Source organism: Lepeophtheirus salmonis, chromosome 5 (genome assembly GCF_016086655.4).
Source record: "Lepeophtheirus salmonis chromosome 5, UVic_Lsal_1.4, whole genome shotgun sequence".
Taxonomy (NCBI): Eukaryota; Metazoa; Arthropoda; class Copepoda; order Siphonostomatoida; family Caligidae; genus Lepeophtheirus; species Lepeophtheirus salmonis.
In genome coordinates, this window is record NC_052135.2 from 16151786 (window position 1) to 16173009 (window position 21224).

Genomic DNA, 21224 nt, shown 5'->3' on the forward strand with positions numbered 1-21224 from the left:
TTTGAGGACTTAAGACACTATACTAGTAAGGCTATTACTAAGATATTTTATTTTTTGGGGGAGTCCCAATTTTTGACGAATCTCTTATAATTTTGAAGGAACGTTTTTATTATAATGCCAAATTTGACAAATAAAATGTTAAACATGTGATAAAAGACAAAATTGACAAGTAACTTATTTTCTTTGGAAAGACGAATTAGGCAAAAAAACTTGTTTTTAAAGTTTTTCAGTTAAAATGTATTCGAAGACAAATGTGGAAAAAAAATTGAGCAATTTGACAAATAACATTTTTTAGAATACGGAAAATTATAAATTTAAATTTGACAATTGTGACGACGAAAAGAAATAATATACATAATGAAAAAACGTTTTCTTTTCAACTAATTCGAGAACAACCATTTCCTCACTTGTAGTTACGGGCCTGAGTAGAAGTAAAATTTAAAAAAAAATTGAGATTTCTCATTGAAATGAGAAATTTGATTCATATGATTTCAAAAGAAATAATTATGACTTATATTAAAATTTGTGGGCAGTAGGCACTGGAACCAGGAGATAGATGTCCCATCCTCAGATTTACTAGTATATTGTAAATTCTTGAAACTTTATATAATAATACACCTGAGATACGTTCGAACGAATAAAACTCGTATGTCAAAGTATTAATGTACATATTATTGTGTTGGTACTTACTTGAGGCTGTATGTAGACTATAGTTCAGTCTTAGTCGGATCCTGTTCAGTTCAGTGGACAAATTTTAAAAATTTCCGTCCTCCATGACGTCAATCAACTTTATTTATTTTATTCTTAGTCTCATTTCTAGTACTTACAGTCCTAAGGTCCTGTCACAATAACAGAGAGGGTTGGTTGAAGACTGAACTGTACTGAACCAAATAAATAAGTACAGAGACAACACTAAGCGTTGGAGATGATAATTTTTTAGAATTACTTCAATTTTTCACAGATATTTATATCTAATTCTATATAAATTTGAGACTATAATTTTAAAACTTTTTAAATTTAGTAATACATTTCTTAGATGACTTTTTCTTATAAATGCATTTCTTTGATGGTGTTTTAAGTATGAAGACATTTCTGATATTTTTTATGTCCTTTTTTATAAGAGTATTTTTTGGAACAAACTAATTTTTTAAAAAGAAGTATCTTTCGTGACGTACATTTTATTGTTTGACTTTTAAGTTGAATATATCATTTTATTTTAGGTTCATATAAATAAATAAAATAGACAGCCAAAATATTGCTAATTAATTGCCCGAACATTCTTTGGTTTGATAAAATGTGAGGACAATTTTCCCGTCGCCCAAAAAATTATATTACAACTATTTATAATGTATTTCGTATGTACTTAAAATATAATTAATATTTCCAAAATGGTCTCCCGGTTAAAAAATTATATCTGTTCCCCGATTTACGATCGTTAATAATTATGTATTTTCATTTGAATTTTATCATTGCAAATCCAATACATAATGGTTGTTATGCTAAAATAATATCAGTTCCTGACATACTCAAAAATAGGAATCATATTTTTTTTTGGTTTAATATTTTTAATGAATAAAGACATGAATTAAGAAATATCCTTTTAAATGAGGCATATCAATGAGGACTTGACTTGTAGTTGAGCATAATATAAATATTACACTTTGACATGAAAAACTTGACATCGGTTTAGAGTCAGAGACTCACTGCAATTTAGTGAATTCGTCCCACCTCTAACTAATTACCCATTCCTAGATGTGGGTAAATGGAAATGAGTCAATATTTTGAAGACTTGGGACTCAACTTGATCACACAATCAAAGCTCAATAGTTGATTTGGACTCGAAAACTAAGATTCGATTTGGACAAGAAAGTTAATTGAACTTCTTAGCTGGATATAAAGTACTCTTTAAACAATATTATATTTTGAGGACTTGAACTGGACTCGAACAAAATATTTAAAGACTTGAGATCTCTCATTTATTAATTACTTAAATATTATTAGTGGAAAAAAGGGACATTATTTACGCAGCTAATAAATTGGGTTTTTTTTCTTCTGTGAATAAGACGTTAATGAAAACATATCAGGGACATCTGAGCTTCTTAATAATATTTCTTCAAAAATATATCCTCATAAACAAATTAGAGTAAATCGTTGACACTCAACAACGGCTATGATGCCTCACGTGGAGTAAGAAAATTGCAGTGAGAGTAGCATCATCCAATTACAAGTTTTTTTTTGTGTAGTTTACAATGTTGTCGATACTGTTGTTAGGATTGTAATTCTTGGTAAAGGAGGCAAGACTTGTTTTATAAATGGTACTGATAATTATAGGTAATAGGTACACCTTTTCATTCGAATCAAACGACAAAGAAGACGATAAAAACTGATGAGGCGCGGACGGAAGAAGTAGTATCGACAATAGATCTTGTCATTAGGATCCTTATTTCCGTTGTTTCCTTACGACTGGACATCAAGAAGTAAAAAAAACACGCGGCACTCTATGGTCTTGTATGCAATTATATAACATATCGCAAACAATCATATTGAAAGAAAATAATATTGCTTCACGTCGAGTTCAAGGAGATGTCGGATGAAATTTGTTGTGTTTTTTTATGATGTTGTCTTCTGTTTGCCGAATCCTCTTCTTTTTTCTCCTTACATATCCAAGGTCAATTTTTCGGAAATAATCAAAAAAAAAAAAGCAATTTGTTAAGTTTTTTTTGATGACCGACTACACATGAAGAAGAGATTTTAAGCAATTAAGGAAAAACTGTAATGATGTGAAGGATAAAGTCAGCGCCTCTTGTGGAGGAGCAAAACCATAGAACCACCAAGTATTTTTTCTACTTTAATTATATGTAGAAGTACTCTATAGTATAATTTGTATTAAATAATTGAAGTCCACTTGCTCTAAGTAAACCGCCATACCCTGAACTCTTCTAGTTCCAAGTCAAATCCGTGGGTCCACGTGTTTTCAATTCTAATAAGGTCGTTCGAAGCTCACGAACAGTATATATATATATATTTATTTTTATTTTTTATAAAGTAGACATGTTAAATTATTTACTATTGCATTTCCACTATTGGAGGGGGAGGTCCAATACACTTCAACTTAAGATAAAGTCTAATAGCAGAGGACCAAATATCATTTACATCTGATAGGGCCATAAGACAGTTTGATTTAGTATGATGAAGTTTCTCTTGGGTCAAGATACTCGAAAATGCAGCTCAAAGTGTGAGACAAGCTCTTTGTAAAAATAAAATATCAGAGATGGAAACTTGGACTATAGAAAAGCCTTAACATTATATAATAACTATATACTTAATTATTTGATTTATATGAGTTCAGCACTCATTTTTAATAACGAACCTGTGTAGTTAAACATTATATATATATAAAGATGGAATGCGCATAATATAAAATAAAAAATCCAAGTATGGAGTATCTACGTGTGATTGTGCTCATGAAAAACAGAGAGTAACATTGAGGATTCATCGGGGAGTTATCTTTCATATTATTAAAGCAATGTGTGTCTGTTAGTCGACACCTAATTACTCTGAGCAAGGCCTGGTATATTACCTTATGAGAATTTTGAATGAGAATAAAGAATACAATTTTCAAACTCCACCTATGCTCCATAGACCATAAAGTATAAAAACATAGCCCTGTATCAAATATGAGTATATGATGGGTTACCTTGGCGGATGCTAGTATATGTACATTAGAGATAGGACAAAGGAGTGTAGAGAACACCTTTTCCTATCCTTCGTATTGTTATTATTTTAACATGTTGCTGCACTCATTTGATTATTTCCATTGTTTGAAGACTCTTCCAGCTGATCTTTTCCATTATTCCATTATTATTATTCTATGAACATTGAATATACATACATATGTAGGTAGGCTGAAAAAATAAGACGGAAAAGAGCCTGGGATTAAATGATTGACGTATGAAATCAGTCATTTGAAAGGAGAATGAGTAGAGAGAAAAACATGAAGGAAATCTAATCCCTTAGTAGATGGAGTTGGGTAGTTGAGGGAGTAGTAATCTAATGGACTACTACGATGGATGGATCATAATATATTTTCCTTCTTACTAAAAGGTACTCAACAGAAAAGAGAATTACTTATGAATATATTTATTTATTGTAATTTGAATATTGTTATTTAAGAATTATGGAAAGTCTTAAACCACATTAAACTAATTAGGTATATGTATAGTATAGAGCATTTGGTCCATTTTTCAGAAACCTTTGAAAAAATATGTAATGATATATAATATGTGATTCGTCAACATAAGAACAATCATGAAAAATTATCAAAAAAAAGAGAAAATCCAAAGTTATATTTTTACTTCATGTATGCATACAGCCCAATATTTCATATACATATTTAAGTGAACTATGGGGTCTGTACTCAAATTTGTGGGATAAGATAAGATACCCAAAAATTGTAGGTATAGTTTAAAATCTATATTTAATTTATGAGACTTATATTGGGAACATCAATTTTGATTACTTTAAGAACAATTTGCAGGTCAGAATTTTTCGGAAAAAAAAAAAATCAAAAATCCAAAGCTTTTCGCAAAAAAAAAATTTTTTTTAAATAAATTTCAAAATCAACAGCCGTTGACAAAAAAAAATCAAATATTAAATTTTTTGGAGAATAATTTCAAAAATCCATAGCTATTCCCAGAAAATTAAATTTTTTGTAAAAACAATTAAAAAATATATTAAAATTTAAAATACTAAATTTTCCATGAAAAATTCCTTAATTGGGGGTGGGCTGTAGCCCCTCCAGCCCACCACCTGCAGCCGCGCCTGATAACACTAGTAGGAAAATTATTTAAACTACTCGAAATACACAATTGTTTGTATTTCGGAGTAATCAAAAATTCGCGTTTTAGTATGAGAAAACCCGCATTTTTCTACATATTAGTTGAAATACTACTAAACTTACTTCCTTAAAATTAGCAGTTCTCAAACTTTTACCCTTCATTCCATTGAATGAAGAACCTTCGTATGACTACTTCTGACTTTGCTTCCAAATAAAAAAATCAAATTATTAAATAAATTGTAGATGAAACGAACACCTTTGTTTTTTACATTTATGACAGAACCGTTCATGGCTCCCAAAAATTCTAGCCATTTTAAGAACCAACAGTGTACACGAATTAATTCAAAGAAATAACAGACTGACATTCATCTTTGTACAAAAATTTATCATGTAATAGGTTAAAATTCCTTCCATTCGACATGGTTACATTTATAGTTTTTCTATCAAATGCTGATATATAAAAGATTTTTCAGATTTTCCATTTGATCTAATATATGCTCCAACATTAAAATGGTTCAGAGCCCCCACCCTATGGATTGTAGACAACTTTGCTGGAGAATATGAGTATATTTCAACTCGTTACCTTTACAAGTTGAATATGATTTATACTGCATCTGCTTAATGAGCTTTACAATTTATGGATCGATCCACATACACCAATATTTGTTCAGGTATAATATAGATATTATCAGCGCAATTTTTTCAGATCACATTCATATTAAGCTATTTGAAAAATATTCATGAATTATTCAAAATTGTAATATTTATTGAGGTAATTTAGCTCAATACATTCTTCACGGGAGGAAAATATATCTGATTTTGTATCGTTGTTATAAAATTGCATTCTTATGTTAATTTGATGCGGATCTTATTGATCAGGAGGTTCTTTAGTCAACCATATTTTTTACTATATTTATTTATGATATCCCCAACTGCTACTTGAGTCATGTTGATTGTCTTCTCATAAGGTAATTACTACATAGTTTTATAGAAGAACAAAAATCCCTCAGTTTACTTCCCAATATCAACGGATAGAATCATGAAAGAATCTGACATTTTTGTAATAAAAACTTCATATTTCTTTTACAATGCCAAAAAATATTATTTTTTCTACCCCTCAACGTATGTACACAAGAAATGATCACAACGCAAAAAAAAAAGATGGAAAAAAAAATGAAACAGTTTTTTGAAATCTTATGTAATAAATAACAATCGTATATCTATCACTCACTTCCCTGGTTTTGCTTTGAATAAAAATCGTTTGGGGAGTGTGAACAACAAATTATATGAATAAAATTTATTTATTTATTTATTTTTTTGTTAAAATGGAACTTTTGTTAAAAGAAAAATAAATGTTTACTAGAATGTGTTTCCTTTCTTTGAATTGGTTATAGCCTTGAGAATTCTTAAGGGGACATCTTCAAAAAAAAATTCTCATGATGGTTTTTTTGATCATTTTGTTGCTCTCTCAAGACGACAACAACAGATGTGCATTACTCCCAACTCTAAATAATAACATTTTAGATAGGATCACTCTTTTACTAAGTGAAAAGACGCATTGCCAAATGGAAAATGGTAATAATTCCTAATCCTTAAATACTAAGAAAATCGACTTATATATTAGTATACATACATTAACGAAATATCTATATTTAACATGGGCAAATTTCTGAGATCTTCATACTCAAAGTACAGTCAAATCCTAATAATATCAACTTATTATCGTTAACAATTTTTTTTTTTACTTCATAAACAACTTCTCATAAGAGCATCCTTATTTATTTTTTTAAATCCTGTGGGCGCCCCAAAGCAGCGTTTTCATTGAAACCAAGATGTTGTTTATAGTATTATGTCTCAAGTCCTGGCTCCCAACTCCAATCTCTTCAATATTTTTATCAAGTCCAGTTCGAGTCAGATAATTATTTATTTGTTGATTTTAGCCTCAACTCTTGGATCCACTACTCAAATTTTTCAAATTTGGAATTGTTACAAAATTAGAATATCTAGTGTTACTGCACTAAACAGTCGCTTTTTCAGTTTAAGACATTAAGATTTGTAAAATTATACCATATATACATAACTTTTATGTGTCAAAATTGACTCGTTTAACATGACTCTATAACATAAATATTGTGTACAAGTTGTAATTTCTTCGTCTTAAAATGCATTATTTAATTACATCATTGGTAATTCTAATTAATAACCAACTATGAATTGATATTATCATTTAATTTTGATCTATTATGTATTTATGTGTAATATAGCATTGGGTATTTCAACTTTATAATGTGCCAGAGAATACTTACATTCTTTTAATTTTTATTAAATAGCAAAAGTTACACCATTAATATACCAATCCTGCATGGAATATTCATTCATTGTATGATTCTCATCCCAAGTACTGTAAATCCTTCATTTAAAATATTTCTATCTCTTTGCAGTTGTATATTATTTATCAACCAGTTAATAAAAGCATTATCAAGTTAATGACTATTAAATACTATTTGCTTTGTGTTTGATTACTTTCAATATGAGTCATTTTTAACTTAGATATGGAAAAGGTTTAGATTAAGTTACTTTTACATTTAATGGTTAAGCTTTTTGTTTATTCCAGTTATAAATTAGTTATAGCAAATCAAAATTAATGTCCACAACCAGTCCTCAATAGTTAAGTTGCATATCATTCATTATACCTTGCTATTTATTCCGACTATATTTGCTTGTTTTTCCAATAAAAGGCACTTCGCAGAGTACTTAATCAATCATAACTAATAAAAAAATTGTGATGGGGCAATTAGTTGGAATCAGAGACTTGGGTGTTTTTTCTGAATTCAGGATCGGCATCGGGAAAATAATATTTAATTTGCGATTCCAATTATTATTCCTTACTGGTATTTAACTATTTATTACTTTTCTAGGCTATGATAAAAAAGCCACATCCGAAATTAAGGAATTTTTGCTTTTTACTAGAAAATTTGAAATTTAATTTATTTTTTTAAATTTTTATCCAAAAAATGTAATATTTGATTTTTTTTAAATTTAATTTTTGAAATTTTTTAAAAAAAAAATTATTTTTTTGTGATCTGTTGTAGATTTTGGAAATTTTTTGAGAATAGCCATTGGCTTCTCAATTTTTTTTTAATAGTTGTAGTTTAAAAAAAAAAAAATTAAATATCAATTAATATGTTTGCATTTTATTTAGGGGGGGGAATCGTCACATCCCTAGAAAAATTTAAATGATTCAGAGAAAATTTGTTAAAAAATGTTTTCGACTTCAGTAAAGTCTCAAGTTTTTATTTTTGAGTCAAGTTTCAAATCCTCAAAATCGTACTTAACTCCAAGGTCCCACCTGTGTTAGTAACTATAATTAAAATATAAAGGAATGTTTCATTCACCTATTAAGATACATCTTAATTTATAATGTATATGGGTCGTTTCAGAATACATAATATACGAATATTATTGTAGCGGGTATGTAATAAACTCATATTTGGATCATATCCATAAAAATTTATATTCGTTGTTGCATGCTTTGTAGAGGAGTCTACATATGATAAACAAATTTTGTTACTCATCCAAGGGTCGTAGAAATTCTATCTGGAATAAAGTAAAATAAATCTATTATTTATCATTATTGTTATAGTAATACTCTTTCAAATCCGTGGACAACAATAATATATTATATTATATGTACAAAAACAGACGCACGTGCGTTCAAGATCAAAATACAATAACTCTTTCTGTACTTCTTCAAATGAAATAAATATTTGAAGAACATTATAAACCATATACAATCATATGAAAGAACAAATCCAATCCCAGTGATAAAAAAGATATCGAGAACGTTGAATGATTTTTAAGGGACTTGAAAACTACAGAAATGTAGGAAGAAATAAATACATATAATAATGAATTTCTTGGCACTGAGATTGAGTTTAAATTAAAAGGTGTTGTCGGTATTTTGTCTACAGAAAAGTGTAGTACAACAATAGAAACAAATAAATGGTGGGTATTTCATTCGTAGTACTACCTTCAAGCGGATTCTAATGCTTCTTTGTGTATCCATCCGACCATCAGTTAGGAGTAGTAAATAGTAAGACACCAAAGCTTATCCAACGGAAAAGTTGGTTATGATTTACATAATTTATGTATAAAGGATGCTTATTGGCTGCATTTACACTGACGTCATAAATTGCATCATAATTGAGGAAGACGCCATTTTGTGAGATCAAAATAGATTCTTTTACTACATAAAATGCACAAATTTCAAATAATTACGCTCCATGGATTTAATTAGCTATGTGGATAATAATAAAAACTTAACATTTGAATTGAATACTACTTGATCCATACGATAAACATTGATATTTGAGTGAAATATCAAAGTACTAAAAATGGCTAGATCTAGTTATTTTTTATGAAGATGTACTAACATATTCTTAATACATTTGAGGGTGATATATAATAAAATTAGGCAATACATTTTTGATACATAGTCAAATTTTAGTCATTTTATTTGTTGGTCCCATTTTGAGATCCAATAGCTCATTAATTTCCTTAATATTAAAGGAAAAGTTTTTTTTATTGTAACCCCAAAAATGGCCGATATCAATAAAGATGACGTCACGTAAAAATCATCTATTGTCTCTGACTTCCTTAATTATATAAAATGAATTTCTATCCCAGGCCATGCCACAATTCAATTCCTGATGATCATTTGCTTTAAGCTGTAATTCTACCAACGGAATTGTAGTTGTAATGTCAAAATATCTGGATATTTCTAGTTTATATTTTCTAATGGAAGAGAATAAATGAATCTTTTTTTAACCTTGACTATGTGATTTTCTTAAAAGATCCCATAACCCGTAATGATTTTTAATTCTTTTTTGTTTTTTGCACATACATTTGAATTCAGGATTTGATACTTCATCTACCTTGATTTTAATACCTATTATTTATCAATTATTATATATATTTACTAGTTTAGTTAATTACTAATTAGCTAGTTTCATGTCAACGTGTTTTTTCAATGATATTATTGATAATATCTCTGTAAGATGGCGACACTTTTACTTTCTCATTTTTTATCATCGTATAAAGAGATGTAGCGACAGGTCAGAGAGCGCTCTTCCGAAAAAAGCTATTTTTTCTCACGCTCATTCAAATCATATTGCGCCCATGAATTTTTTCTTCATTTTCTTCCCTCACGTATCCAGCGCTTTTCTCACCGCGCTCAACTTTTCGCACGCCTGTTGCGCCTATTATTTAATTCTTAAAAATGTGTTTCAAAATTTATCAGTGAACTTTAAACCATCTCAGAGAGAGGTTGAAGACAGATATATCATTAACTAGCAATATAAATTATCATTTAAATACAATGGATTTTCTTCTGTGTGATGAAACCTCAGAGGCCTCCAACACTCCTTCTCCTACTAGAGATGATATGGGAATTGATGGCATTAAATCATATGAGGATCCTGCTTTGATTGGAGATTTAAGAGTACTCCGAAACGTTCTACAGACAAGTACTTCCTCATCTCCAGTTAACTACATTGCTTTCCAAAACGAAGTGACTACCTCCATGCGTAAAATCGTTACTGATTGGATGTTGGAAGTGTGCGAGGAGGAGAATTGCCATGGAGAAGTTTTTCATTTGGCAGTGAATTATTTAGATCGATTTCTTTGCGCCACTAAGGACATTAAAAAATCCAATTTCCAATTACTCGCATGTGCATGCATATTTTTAGCTTCTAAATTCAAAGAAACAAGTCCAATCATTGCGGATAAGCTCTCAGTTTATACAGACTTTGCTTTTTCCACAAGTGAAATCACTGTAAGTTCACTCAAATCAACCTTTTTCTTACTGACTCGTTACTCATGCCTCCATTTTTAATATTTGCAGGAATGGGAACTTTGTGTTCTAAGTGTTCTTGGCTGGGATCTTAGCATCATCACTCCCTACACCGTTCTGGACCAAATCATGAGACGGATCAATGGAGTTGAATCCTGTAGTTTTGATATGGACACGATTCGTCGTCACGCCGAAACCTTCATTGCTCTTTCAGCCACAGAATATGAATTTTATTTGGCATTTGAGGGCAGGCCGACTGTTCTTGCAGTGGGTGCACTTATTGCAGCCTTCTCAGGTTTTGCTACATCAGATCCCATGACTGAGGATATAGCTTCAGACCTTTGCGAACTCACAGGAATTAATGGCAATGAAGCCTTCAATTGTGGACGCTACATTGAGGAAGTTATGTCTCGACGCATCACGGAGGCAAGAAATGCTTCTGGTTCTCCATCTAAGGCATCTACCACTAGCAGATATCCTTCTAATAAAGAAACAGTCTCTGCATCCCCTTCTACAACTCCAACCGATCTCATGGAGATATCTCACAGCCTTGTGTGTTGAATTGATAATCTCATCTTTATACAAAAAAAAAATATATATATTCCTCCAGTGATTTTTTTTCCTCTTATGGTCTTCATGGTCTCACTTACGAGCTTATTCTCTTGGACCAATACTTTTTGTGGAACTCTACGCTTTCAATCCCTTTCCTCATTTTTCTTGGCATTATACTGCAACACTTTCTTATATAAAAATTATATTAGTACCTGAATTATCTATACATATTATTTATTGTTTTTTGAATTTAGATTTATATAACTCAAAATATATATTATATATATATACTCATGTATCGTCTTGTATGTCTACGAAATACATCCTATAGCCATTTGCTCAATAACCAGTTGTTTATCAATACTTTTCTTAGTCATTTTTACCCACATAGGTGGTAGATAGGTACTTATAATACCTCTATACTTATATAGGTACATTGTAGAGCAATAAAAAGAAATTGGAACATCTTGCAATCGAGGGGGTAAGGTCAAGTTTTCTCTCCCTTTAATTTTCTCGTTACCATTCTTTTATACATGTACTCATACTTGCAAGTAGTTCAAGGTCAGGATTCATTTTACTCAGTCGTCATTACCCGAAGAGGGGCGCATATAAATAATACGTATATGTTCAACTCTAAAGAAAGTTCGTTGCGTTGCTCTAATTTCACTTTGTTTTCGACATATTTTTATTTAAAAAACTCGACATTGTTTTGTCTACCATCATCTATTCAAAAGGGAAAGATTCGACCTCATTACCTTTCCATCTATAGAGTAGGTATTTGAAAGTCGGTTAGATGGGATATTATGTGTGTGGGTGGGACGAAAAAACGGATGGTAGATCCCTTCTTCTCATTCCGAATGGACAAACCTCATTTAATCCGCTTCATAATCGCATCGTGCAACAGGGATTAATTCATTTATATGGAGGGAGATGGGAAAAATAATGACATTTTGGGTCCTTTTTCTCTCATCTGCTTCTTGAAGAGCAACAGAGAGAAGCAACAGAAATTGGTGCAAAAAAAATAAATCATATTGTTAGAAAAACAACCAAAAAAATAAATGGAAGGTGAATGGGGAAACTCCTGCATTTGATTAATACGTTCCCTTATTTTATGTGGAGTTGAATGCATCTGGAACGTTGCTACTGCACACATAATGTATATTATTATTCTATTGTATCCAATATGGAGTAAAGCTGAAAAGAAACCATTTTGTTTTAAACATAAGATACCATTTCTTTCCTCTTTTTGGGAAAATAGGAACCAATACAAATTTAAAGAATCGATCCTCTATGATAATAATTGTTAACAGAATTTAATATTTTTAAACATTCACGCAACTTATCATACAAATATTCATGAATTACTCCTTGATACGTAGTGACGATTGATTAACTTAAATAGTGTTCTTTGCATGATTTCGAGGAGCTTTAAGAGCGATATTTTTATGAGAAATAATTATTTTGTAGCTTAATAAAGGCAACCACAACAAATACCAACATCTATCAAGAATTTATCTTCATACAATTTATAGAAATTTAAGTACTATCTTTATGATCAGAGCCCTCTGATCTCTTGTACACTGGAAGGAAATATACTTTTTATCAATTTGACATTTATATTTTTCTTCATAGAATGTGAATATTTAATACATATATAATGATATCTTGATGGTCCTTTAATTTTTTTTTTTTGTATATTAAAATTCATTTCAATTTATTTACTTAACGTATATTTTTTTGGATTAAGTTAAAATTGCAATTATTTATTGTATAATCCATGGGTTCCGGTTAATTACATGTTTGTTTATTCGATCACTTGTTTTGATTTTATTATATTAGCAAAGATTGATCTCGTCACTATTTTTAATTTCCACAGTTGTCTCACAATGATAATATACACAACTATTTTAGCACACAACAATATTACCCCAATGATTTTGACCACGAATTTTTTACCACAATCATTTTAACGTACACCAATTTCTACACTATTCATACTAATTTTTAATTTAGGAAGACGAAGTGCATCATAAAAGTGATGATTAGGATTCCCACAGTTCTTCAAATATTCGATTTGAAATTGATAGAACCATTTTTGAAACTAAGATTGAGAGTGACAATAAAGATCAAAATAATAAATTCCTTAAATAATTACCAATAACATTTTCCTATGATAAAAATACAACTTACTATTCGTTTTTATTGTATATTTAACAATCGCAATTTCTTAAACAATCAAAGAAAAAACAAAGAAAAACTCGATAAGAATATGTTTGAAAGTTTTAACTAAATAATTTAAAGTAGAGAACTTGATATGAGGAATGAAATAGCAAAGTAGGACAAGTAGAGAATATATATTGAGTTAATTATATCTATGGATATTAAAATAGTCTGCTAAAATAATAAATCATTGCAAATGGTTTAATTAATTTTTAAAATTCGTCATAATTCAACTATACACATTATAATTCAATTTTTCGTTTATTCCACTGTAATATGTTGAATACTACTATACACAAAATCTTCAAATGTAGGAAATTAATCATTGCGTAGTTAAGACTTTTTAGAACTGTTCTTAAGTTAATCATTCGTCACTGTGTGTCAAGGAGTAATTTATGAATATTCATATTCTCTTAAAAATATCTTGATTTAAAACGATATGAGCTCTTCCATTTTTTCGTAAGTCAGTTCTTGGTTGGTAAAGAGACAGATTCCAAGGGTTGAACTTTTTTGACATTACCATCCAAATGTGGATAAAAGCCTGCCGAAACTCATATAGGAACTCTTTCCAAAGAAACATGAAAACATAGGCAAGGAGACGAATAAGTAGATTTATCTTGGCAAACGAACATTTCTGTTAAATACATGCGATGGATCCCTAAATATAAAGTCGTTTGGTTGAATAATTAATTAAATCACTACCCGTAATCTGTTGAAATCAAAGAGTTTTTATAGCCACGTCTTAATACTAACGATGATTGTTATGTCAACCTATGTAGTTCCTGAAAATGCGTGCAATCTTAATGTATATAGTACTCCATGAGTAAAGACAGACTTGAAAAAATTATTTAAAATATCAAGAAATATACTTATCATAATAATTATATGACCTATAACAATTTAATTACTACAAGACACAGGTCAATGAAAATATTCTGCAGCTGGTCAATAAAAACCCAAAAAATTACAGGGTTACATGCAAGAAAAAAAATATCAGTTCAGTTTTCAATTACACATTAATGTACAGGCATGTGGCTATAGTCCTATGTTACAAAATGACTTTTAACTTAAGTTATAAACAACAGTAATAAATATGATGAAGAGCAAGACTTTGAGTCGGAATCAACAGTTTTTTCTTCTTCCTAAGGAAACAAGCAGATGAACATCTGTTAAATAACAATTATTATCGTTTTATCTCAATGGGTATCTGTAATAAGTAAACTGATTAATTTATATGTTATTATGAAGTTTTAATACCTATTCTTATCTACAAAGAAACGAAAGAGTAAATACGAGTAACTAATATTTAATCATCGATGTAGTTAGTTTTTTCCCTATAGAAATTTATAGAAATTATGAATTCTCGTAGGGGATAAATTTTGTTGTTTATGTACATTTTCACGGATTTTAAGTTTTTTTTTCTTATTCAAATATATCACATGTGGCTTGTCAACACAAAAGCAAGCTATAAGGAATTTCTCAAAATTAAGTGTGGGTAACATTTCTATTCTTTGACTAATTATCGTCAATTTCTATTAACAAAATAATTGTATTGATTTGGGTTTCACAGTTTGGACGTAAAGTACAACAAATTAATAATCATCATCAAAGAAGGAAAAGTTGATAATTATATTTGAAAGGCCATATAAGAGACAAAATAAATATTTTTAAATGAAATAAAGGTTTTAAACTATACCAAAATTTTCAAAAATCCATATCTATTCTCAAAAAAATAATTTTTTTTTCATTTTTTTTTCTTCAAAAATCTACAACTGTTCACAAAATATAAATTTTTTTGGGAAAAATTTTAAAAATTCAATTTCAACTATAATTTTGATAAAATTTAAAAAAATCCACAGTTATTCACAAAAATTAAATTTTTGGGAAACAAAATTAAAAAATTCAGAGCTGTTGACAAAAAATCTAATTTTTGGAAAAAAATTTAAAAAATCCACAGCTATTCGCAAAGATTAAATTTTTCGCCAAATATTTGAAAAATTCACAGCTGTTGACAATAAATCAAATTTTTTGCCAACAAATTTCAAAAACCTATAGCTATTCAAACAAAATTGGATTTTTTTGTTATAAAAATTTGAAAAATGAAATTATATTAAAAATATTAAATTTTCAAGCAGAAAGCAAAAATAACTTAGTTTTTTTTAGGGGATTTGGGCTGCATTCCCTTCTGCCCATCCCATGTGGACGTCCCTGCAACCCCCAAATGGCCTCGTAGTTACAATACTGTCCATGTCTACTTCATAACTAAAATGTTAATATTTTCACATGCAAATTGATGAATACTAATAAAAAGGCACCGAAATAAAAAGCTGAACTATGTATAGTGAAACTTAAACTAAACGGGTTATTGTTTTATAGATATTATATAGTTTTTATTTTTATTTTTTGACAAGAAAATCTGCAGGAGAAGATTCTTTATTTTATCTTTTTGTATTGTTTGTACATATGGATGTAATATCATGCCGATTCACGTATGGATATGTAACTCACATCTAGATTGCTCTAGGGATACATTTAGTGTACGATATATTACATGATACGTATCATGTGAACTGAATTAATCCTGCCTGAATCATATATGAATATGTGTATGGATAAACATGGTGTATTCGAAGGTATAGGAACTGAATATGTATTCGCTGTAGAGCCCTCCATTAAAAATGCACCTAGAAATACATATGTACCCCTCCCCCAAAATTGAATACATACATACGCCTTTGACCGAGTTACATGATATATATATATTCAGTGGCCAGATGCAACAATCATTTTCCTTGTTCAAAGAATCGGTTGAATACATATTATATCTATACACGCATAACAAAAGACAACAGACCCTTTCAGGCTTGCATGTGTGAATTTTACCTCTTATTCAGAATCTTTTTTCGGGGAAAAAGTATTGAAAAAGGTGAAAAGTTTCGAAGAATGATTCCATTGGAGTTCATAACCCATTATTAATTAGGCTTAACAACTACGTATAATCTAACAGACTACTAGTTAATACTAGTGTTGAGACTCGGTCCAGCAACGATTTTTTTCCCGTTCGGTCTTAAGTAATTTTTTTTAGACCGATCTGGACTGATATTTCGGCGCAGACCGCGGTCTCAGACAGTGGACCGATTTTTTTGTTGGCCTCACATTGTAGACTGATTTTTTTTCAGTCTCACTTTATGGATCGATTTTTTTCGCTCTGAATTTATGCACCGATTTTTTCTGTCTTACCCTTTGGACCAATTTTTTTCGCTCTTATATATTTAAAAAAAAAGAGACCAAATTTCTTTTTTTCTAGATCGACCGTCATTGATTTATTTATTATATTAAACAAAGAATAAATATCTGGATAACCTTGAAAATCTCAAAAGTATATGGTATGTTCTAGAACAAATACGGTATATATTAATTTTATAAATTTATTCATGCAAGCTATCTCTGTTTAATCTTCGTATGACGTCATTGTACTTGAACATACATTTCATGTCATTTTATAAATAATTTATCTGTAAAATCGGTCTAGACCAATTTTTTGGGGGACCGATCTAGACCGAACTTTTCTATGAGACCGATACAGACAAAGATTTTTGTTGGACCAAGCTAATTCGATCCATCAAAAAGTATAACGGTCTCAGACTGGTCTAGGAATTCCAGACCGAACTCCCACACTAGTTACTACCTGGAAGTGTTGGGGAATTGAAGCGAAACTTTTTGATTTGTTGGTGGGTAAAGACGTCATTTGAATTTTTTGTATCAACTAGTGTGATTGGTCAAATTTTTGTCTTAATGGCATTTACGACTATGTTATAATAATAAATATTTGGGTATTACTCAAAATCGAAAAACACTCGACTTTACTGAAACCGAAAATTACTCGATTCGCTCGGAATATATTCAGGAAAAATAGGCTTTATTTGAACTCGAATAATTATAACTCTAAATATTCTAGTAAAGACTAGTCAAATATCTTTTATTAATCTAAAGGACAGTAAAAACTGGAGGCCCTCCTTTCTTATCAAAACAAGATGAGTTGATGTAATAAATAAAAGAAAAAATATAAAATATTAGATATGTGGTATTTCTCAAAAACTCGAACTCAAAAGTTTTGACTTTAATCTAACACTAATATTACTCTATCTATTATTCAAAATGGTGGTAGATAGATAGTTTATTTAAAAGAGTAAGTACTAAAATAAATATGTTTGATCTACCATATTAAAGGAAAAAATTGTCGCCATGGTTCTCAGAGTCAGAAGTATATAGGTAGATGAAGAAAAACATGACATATGTATCTACTAGTGTTGGGTTCCTGTCTGAAGATCGTCATCATGTCGGAGACCCTTATGATTTTTAGTGGACTGAACTAATTCGGTCCTTTAAGGAACTTAAGTCTGGACTCGTCTCAATGAAAAATTCAATCTATATCGATCCTAAAGAATGAATTGGTCTCATTTAAAATTTGCCGATTCTATAGATAAATTGTTGATGACGTCATGTTTGTTTCAAAATTGTGAGCATCACACAGGCTAAAATAAAAATTTAGCTGAGGTTGACCTTTTTTGTGGCTTTTGGTCTTTTTCATGACTTTTAAACTGTGCTTTATAAAATTAAAATGTTATATAACTACTGTTTTAAGCTTAAAAAGGCTTTGATGATCACGACATTCGCGAATTTCTTATTATTACTTTGAAAATATACTAAAACTAAAAAAATACGCATTGCGTTGTATTTTTTTTTTTTTTTTTTTGGGGGGGGAGGGTGACTGGAAATTATTATTTTTTTTTTTTCTAGAGTGCTTAAAAGATACTCTTGCATCTGAAAAGTTGAGCTAAAATGAATTTGAATTTAAGCCCCCCATAGTTCTTGTTCTAGAAAAAAATAATGAAAGACTGAACCGATTTTTTTTTGTCTTGAGTATAGTTCCAACACTAATGTGTACCTAGTACATGCATTTTCTTCTGTATTGTGCAATACAATGAGTTTTCTACAGTTATGGAATCAATGGGACTTTTTCTTATTTTATTTTTTTCAATCAGACTCTCCCACAATGCGATGCATACATATATAATTGTATCTACAATTGATTTCATCTACATCTGTCCATTCATTCTTTCACTTTACTCCAGTTACGTGTCAAATGGAGCATGCCGATATCCCTTTTTGCCATTACAACTTATATAATATGTAGACAGAGACATGGACCTACTGCCTACGTCCTCCAAATCTATTGATTTGTGTTTAAATTCAATCATGAGATTTGACACCTATTTCAGTGGTGTCCACAGGGGGTGGGCTGGAGTCCTCCCCAAATTAAGAAATTTTTGCTTTTTACTAGAAAATTTAATATTTGATTTTTTATTTTCAAAAAATTTAATATTTGAAATTTAATTTAACTTTTTGAAAAAAATTTAATTTGTGTGAATAGCAATGGATTTTTGAAATTTTTTATTCAAAAAATTTAATATTTCAATTTTTTTTTCGAAAATGATTACATTTTGGTGTATTTTTGACTTTTCTTTTTTTCAAAATAATAATTAATTTTTTTTTCAAAATAATATCTTTTGTTTTTTTTTTTCCAAAAAATTTAATATTTGATTTTTTTTTTTCAAAAAATTTAATATTTGAAATTTTTTGCGAAAAAATTTATATTTGAAATATAATTTTTGAATTATTTTTCTATAAAAATTTAGGTTTTTTTTTCAGGTGTAGATTTTTCGAGTTTTTTTCAAAAAAATTCAATTTTTTGTGAAGGCCTGTGGATTTTGAAATTTTTTTTTTTAGAAAAAAAAATTATATTTTGTATCCTTTTATAAGAAATTTTTTTTTTTGAATGACAGTGAATTTTTTTTTAATTGGAAAAAAAATTCCAATTCCTGGATTTTTTTCAAAAAAAATCCATCCCCCTCCCCCAAAATAAGTTGAGACAGAAAAAACGGTTTCCTTTTTGAAAATGATTACATTTCAGTCTACAGTTTGAGATCACGGTCTGGACCAATTTCTTTTCAACTTTTCTTTTTTTCAGGATCAACCTTCGTGGGAACACGAGGAATTGCCAAGAATTTATATGGTCTTATCCAAATAAGGGCTTTTATAGTTAACACACTATATATATAGTTATTGTAAGATATATCTAAAGGAATTTCATCCAAAAGGGCTCCTACTTTTCTTTATTATGATGTGAACAATCTCTTATTTACTTTTTCAAATTATACTACGTCATAAGTGGGGATTGCTCCCTCTCGGCTTGGCTCAGCTCCTAGCACTCTGGAGGCGGCAAATGTTTATACAATAATTTAAAATGCACATATTTAATATAATAATATCGTTATATATGAGATTATAACAAGTAAAAGAGAAAAAGAGAAGGCTCTAGGAATATTATGAGCAGTTTTCTCATCTCAGCTTTCTGGGGCGGAGGATGATCATTGTTATCAAATATTTATGAGTGGCACTCATTGAGATGGGGTTGAAAGTACATATTCATAAATATAATAGCATACATACAATGGTTATTTTAATACATACAGCTACTTAGAAAAGAATGAATACCCTACTTGCTAATGCATTTTGAATGGCTACTAGAGGCGAACATGTGGCAAACATGGATCCTTGATATAAACATGGAGACATATGTATGAACAAACATACATATTTCCCTCTCCGCAATGGACGTACGAGAATTATAAAGGATGCAGTTCAAATATATGATCTCGCACTATACAACAATACTACGTTTAGTCTGAATTCGATCGGTTCGGATTTTGCTATAGTTAGTGCAGTTTTTCAATCCATGACCCTTATAGTAAGAAAATCCAATATCCCTTACATTGGCAAAAATAGATTCTTAGTTTGCCTAACGTCTTGCACTGTCCGGTATAGTCCCAAAAGCTATTACCTTTAAGTAGAACTGGTTTTAGAGGGCACTGGCTCCAGAAATAGGAGCCCTCCTCTTTGTAAACTCTAAAAGAGGTCAATGAAAATTACATTCAAATTTTATTTTTCTAAATAAGGTCTTTTGATAAAAAAACAAACATTAGAAGAATCTCACAATTGCATTTGAAATAATATCTTTTAAAGAGAAAAGGGCTCTGTGTTTTTACATTTGTGCAAGGCCTCCCAATGAAATAGCTGTTTTCCATTTCACAATGAGCTATTGATTCTTACTGCGTTACATTTCTAATTACATGTAACGTATCAATAAAATAATGGCACTCATACATAAGATTAACTAGGGGCCTAAAAAAAGTAGCTAATACATGTTTGATAATTCGGGACACTCTTTGCTTGCTATCCCTCGTAATTATCCTATCTTCGACTAATTCCTATTTAATTTTATTAATTTTGAAATTTGTGGAAATCCCTTTTGTCCAAAACAATTGTTTTGCAAATGTTTAAAGGGCTCTTTTTTAAATAGAAAGATTGGAAGGAATGCATCGGGATATGAGACAAATGAATTCGTCTTTTCTTAGCGTACGGTTAAAATACTAGGTGCATAAATATATATTGCAAGGAAAGGATTTAATCCTAATTAAAAAATGCCTAATTGCAGGGGTTCTTAATTTTTGGATCTTTTAAAAAAAAAAATCCAAAAAAACCAATCCCCCAAAATATGATCCTGCAGACGCCCTGATATAAGTTAAAAGGTAGAAATGAATGCTTTAAATAGAAAAATACATTTGAGTTTACATTATTACAAGAACGATGTTGGTATGATTTTTGATACTGTTTTAACTTTACCGTAAAAGTTCTTCAATA

General features: G+C 29.8%; 1 protein-coding gene across 1 annotated transcript; it reads left to right on the forward strand.

Moving 5' to 3' along the window:
- Positions 1 to 10125: 10125 nt before the first annotated feature.
- Positions 10126 to 11586, forward strand: LOC121118478 (G1/S-specific cyclin-D3). The gene is made up of 2 exons (XM_040713058.2): positions 10126 to 10670; positions 10740 to 11586. Exons 1-2 carry the CDS (start codon positions 10215 to 10217, stop codon positions 11247 to 11249), a joined length of 966 nt encoding a protein of 321 aa, XP_040568992.1. The 5' UTR covers positions 10126 to 10214; the 3' UTR covers positions 11250 to 11586.
- The last annotated feature ends 9638 nt before the right edge of the window (positions 11587 to 21224 follow it).

Bases quoted from the DNA above. Each gene is read 5' to 3' on its own strand.
- LOC121118478 (XM_040713058.2), top strand. From the start codon at position 10,215: ATGGATTTTCTTCTGTGTGATGAAACCTCAGAGGCCTCCAACACTCCT. The intron at 10,671-10,739 runs GTAAGTTCACTC...TAATATTTGCAG, and splicing joins TTTCCACAAGTGAAATCACT to GAATGGGAACTTTGTGTTCT.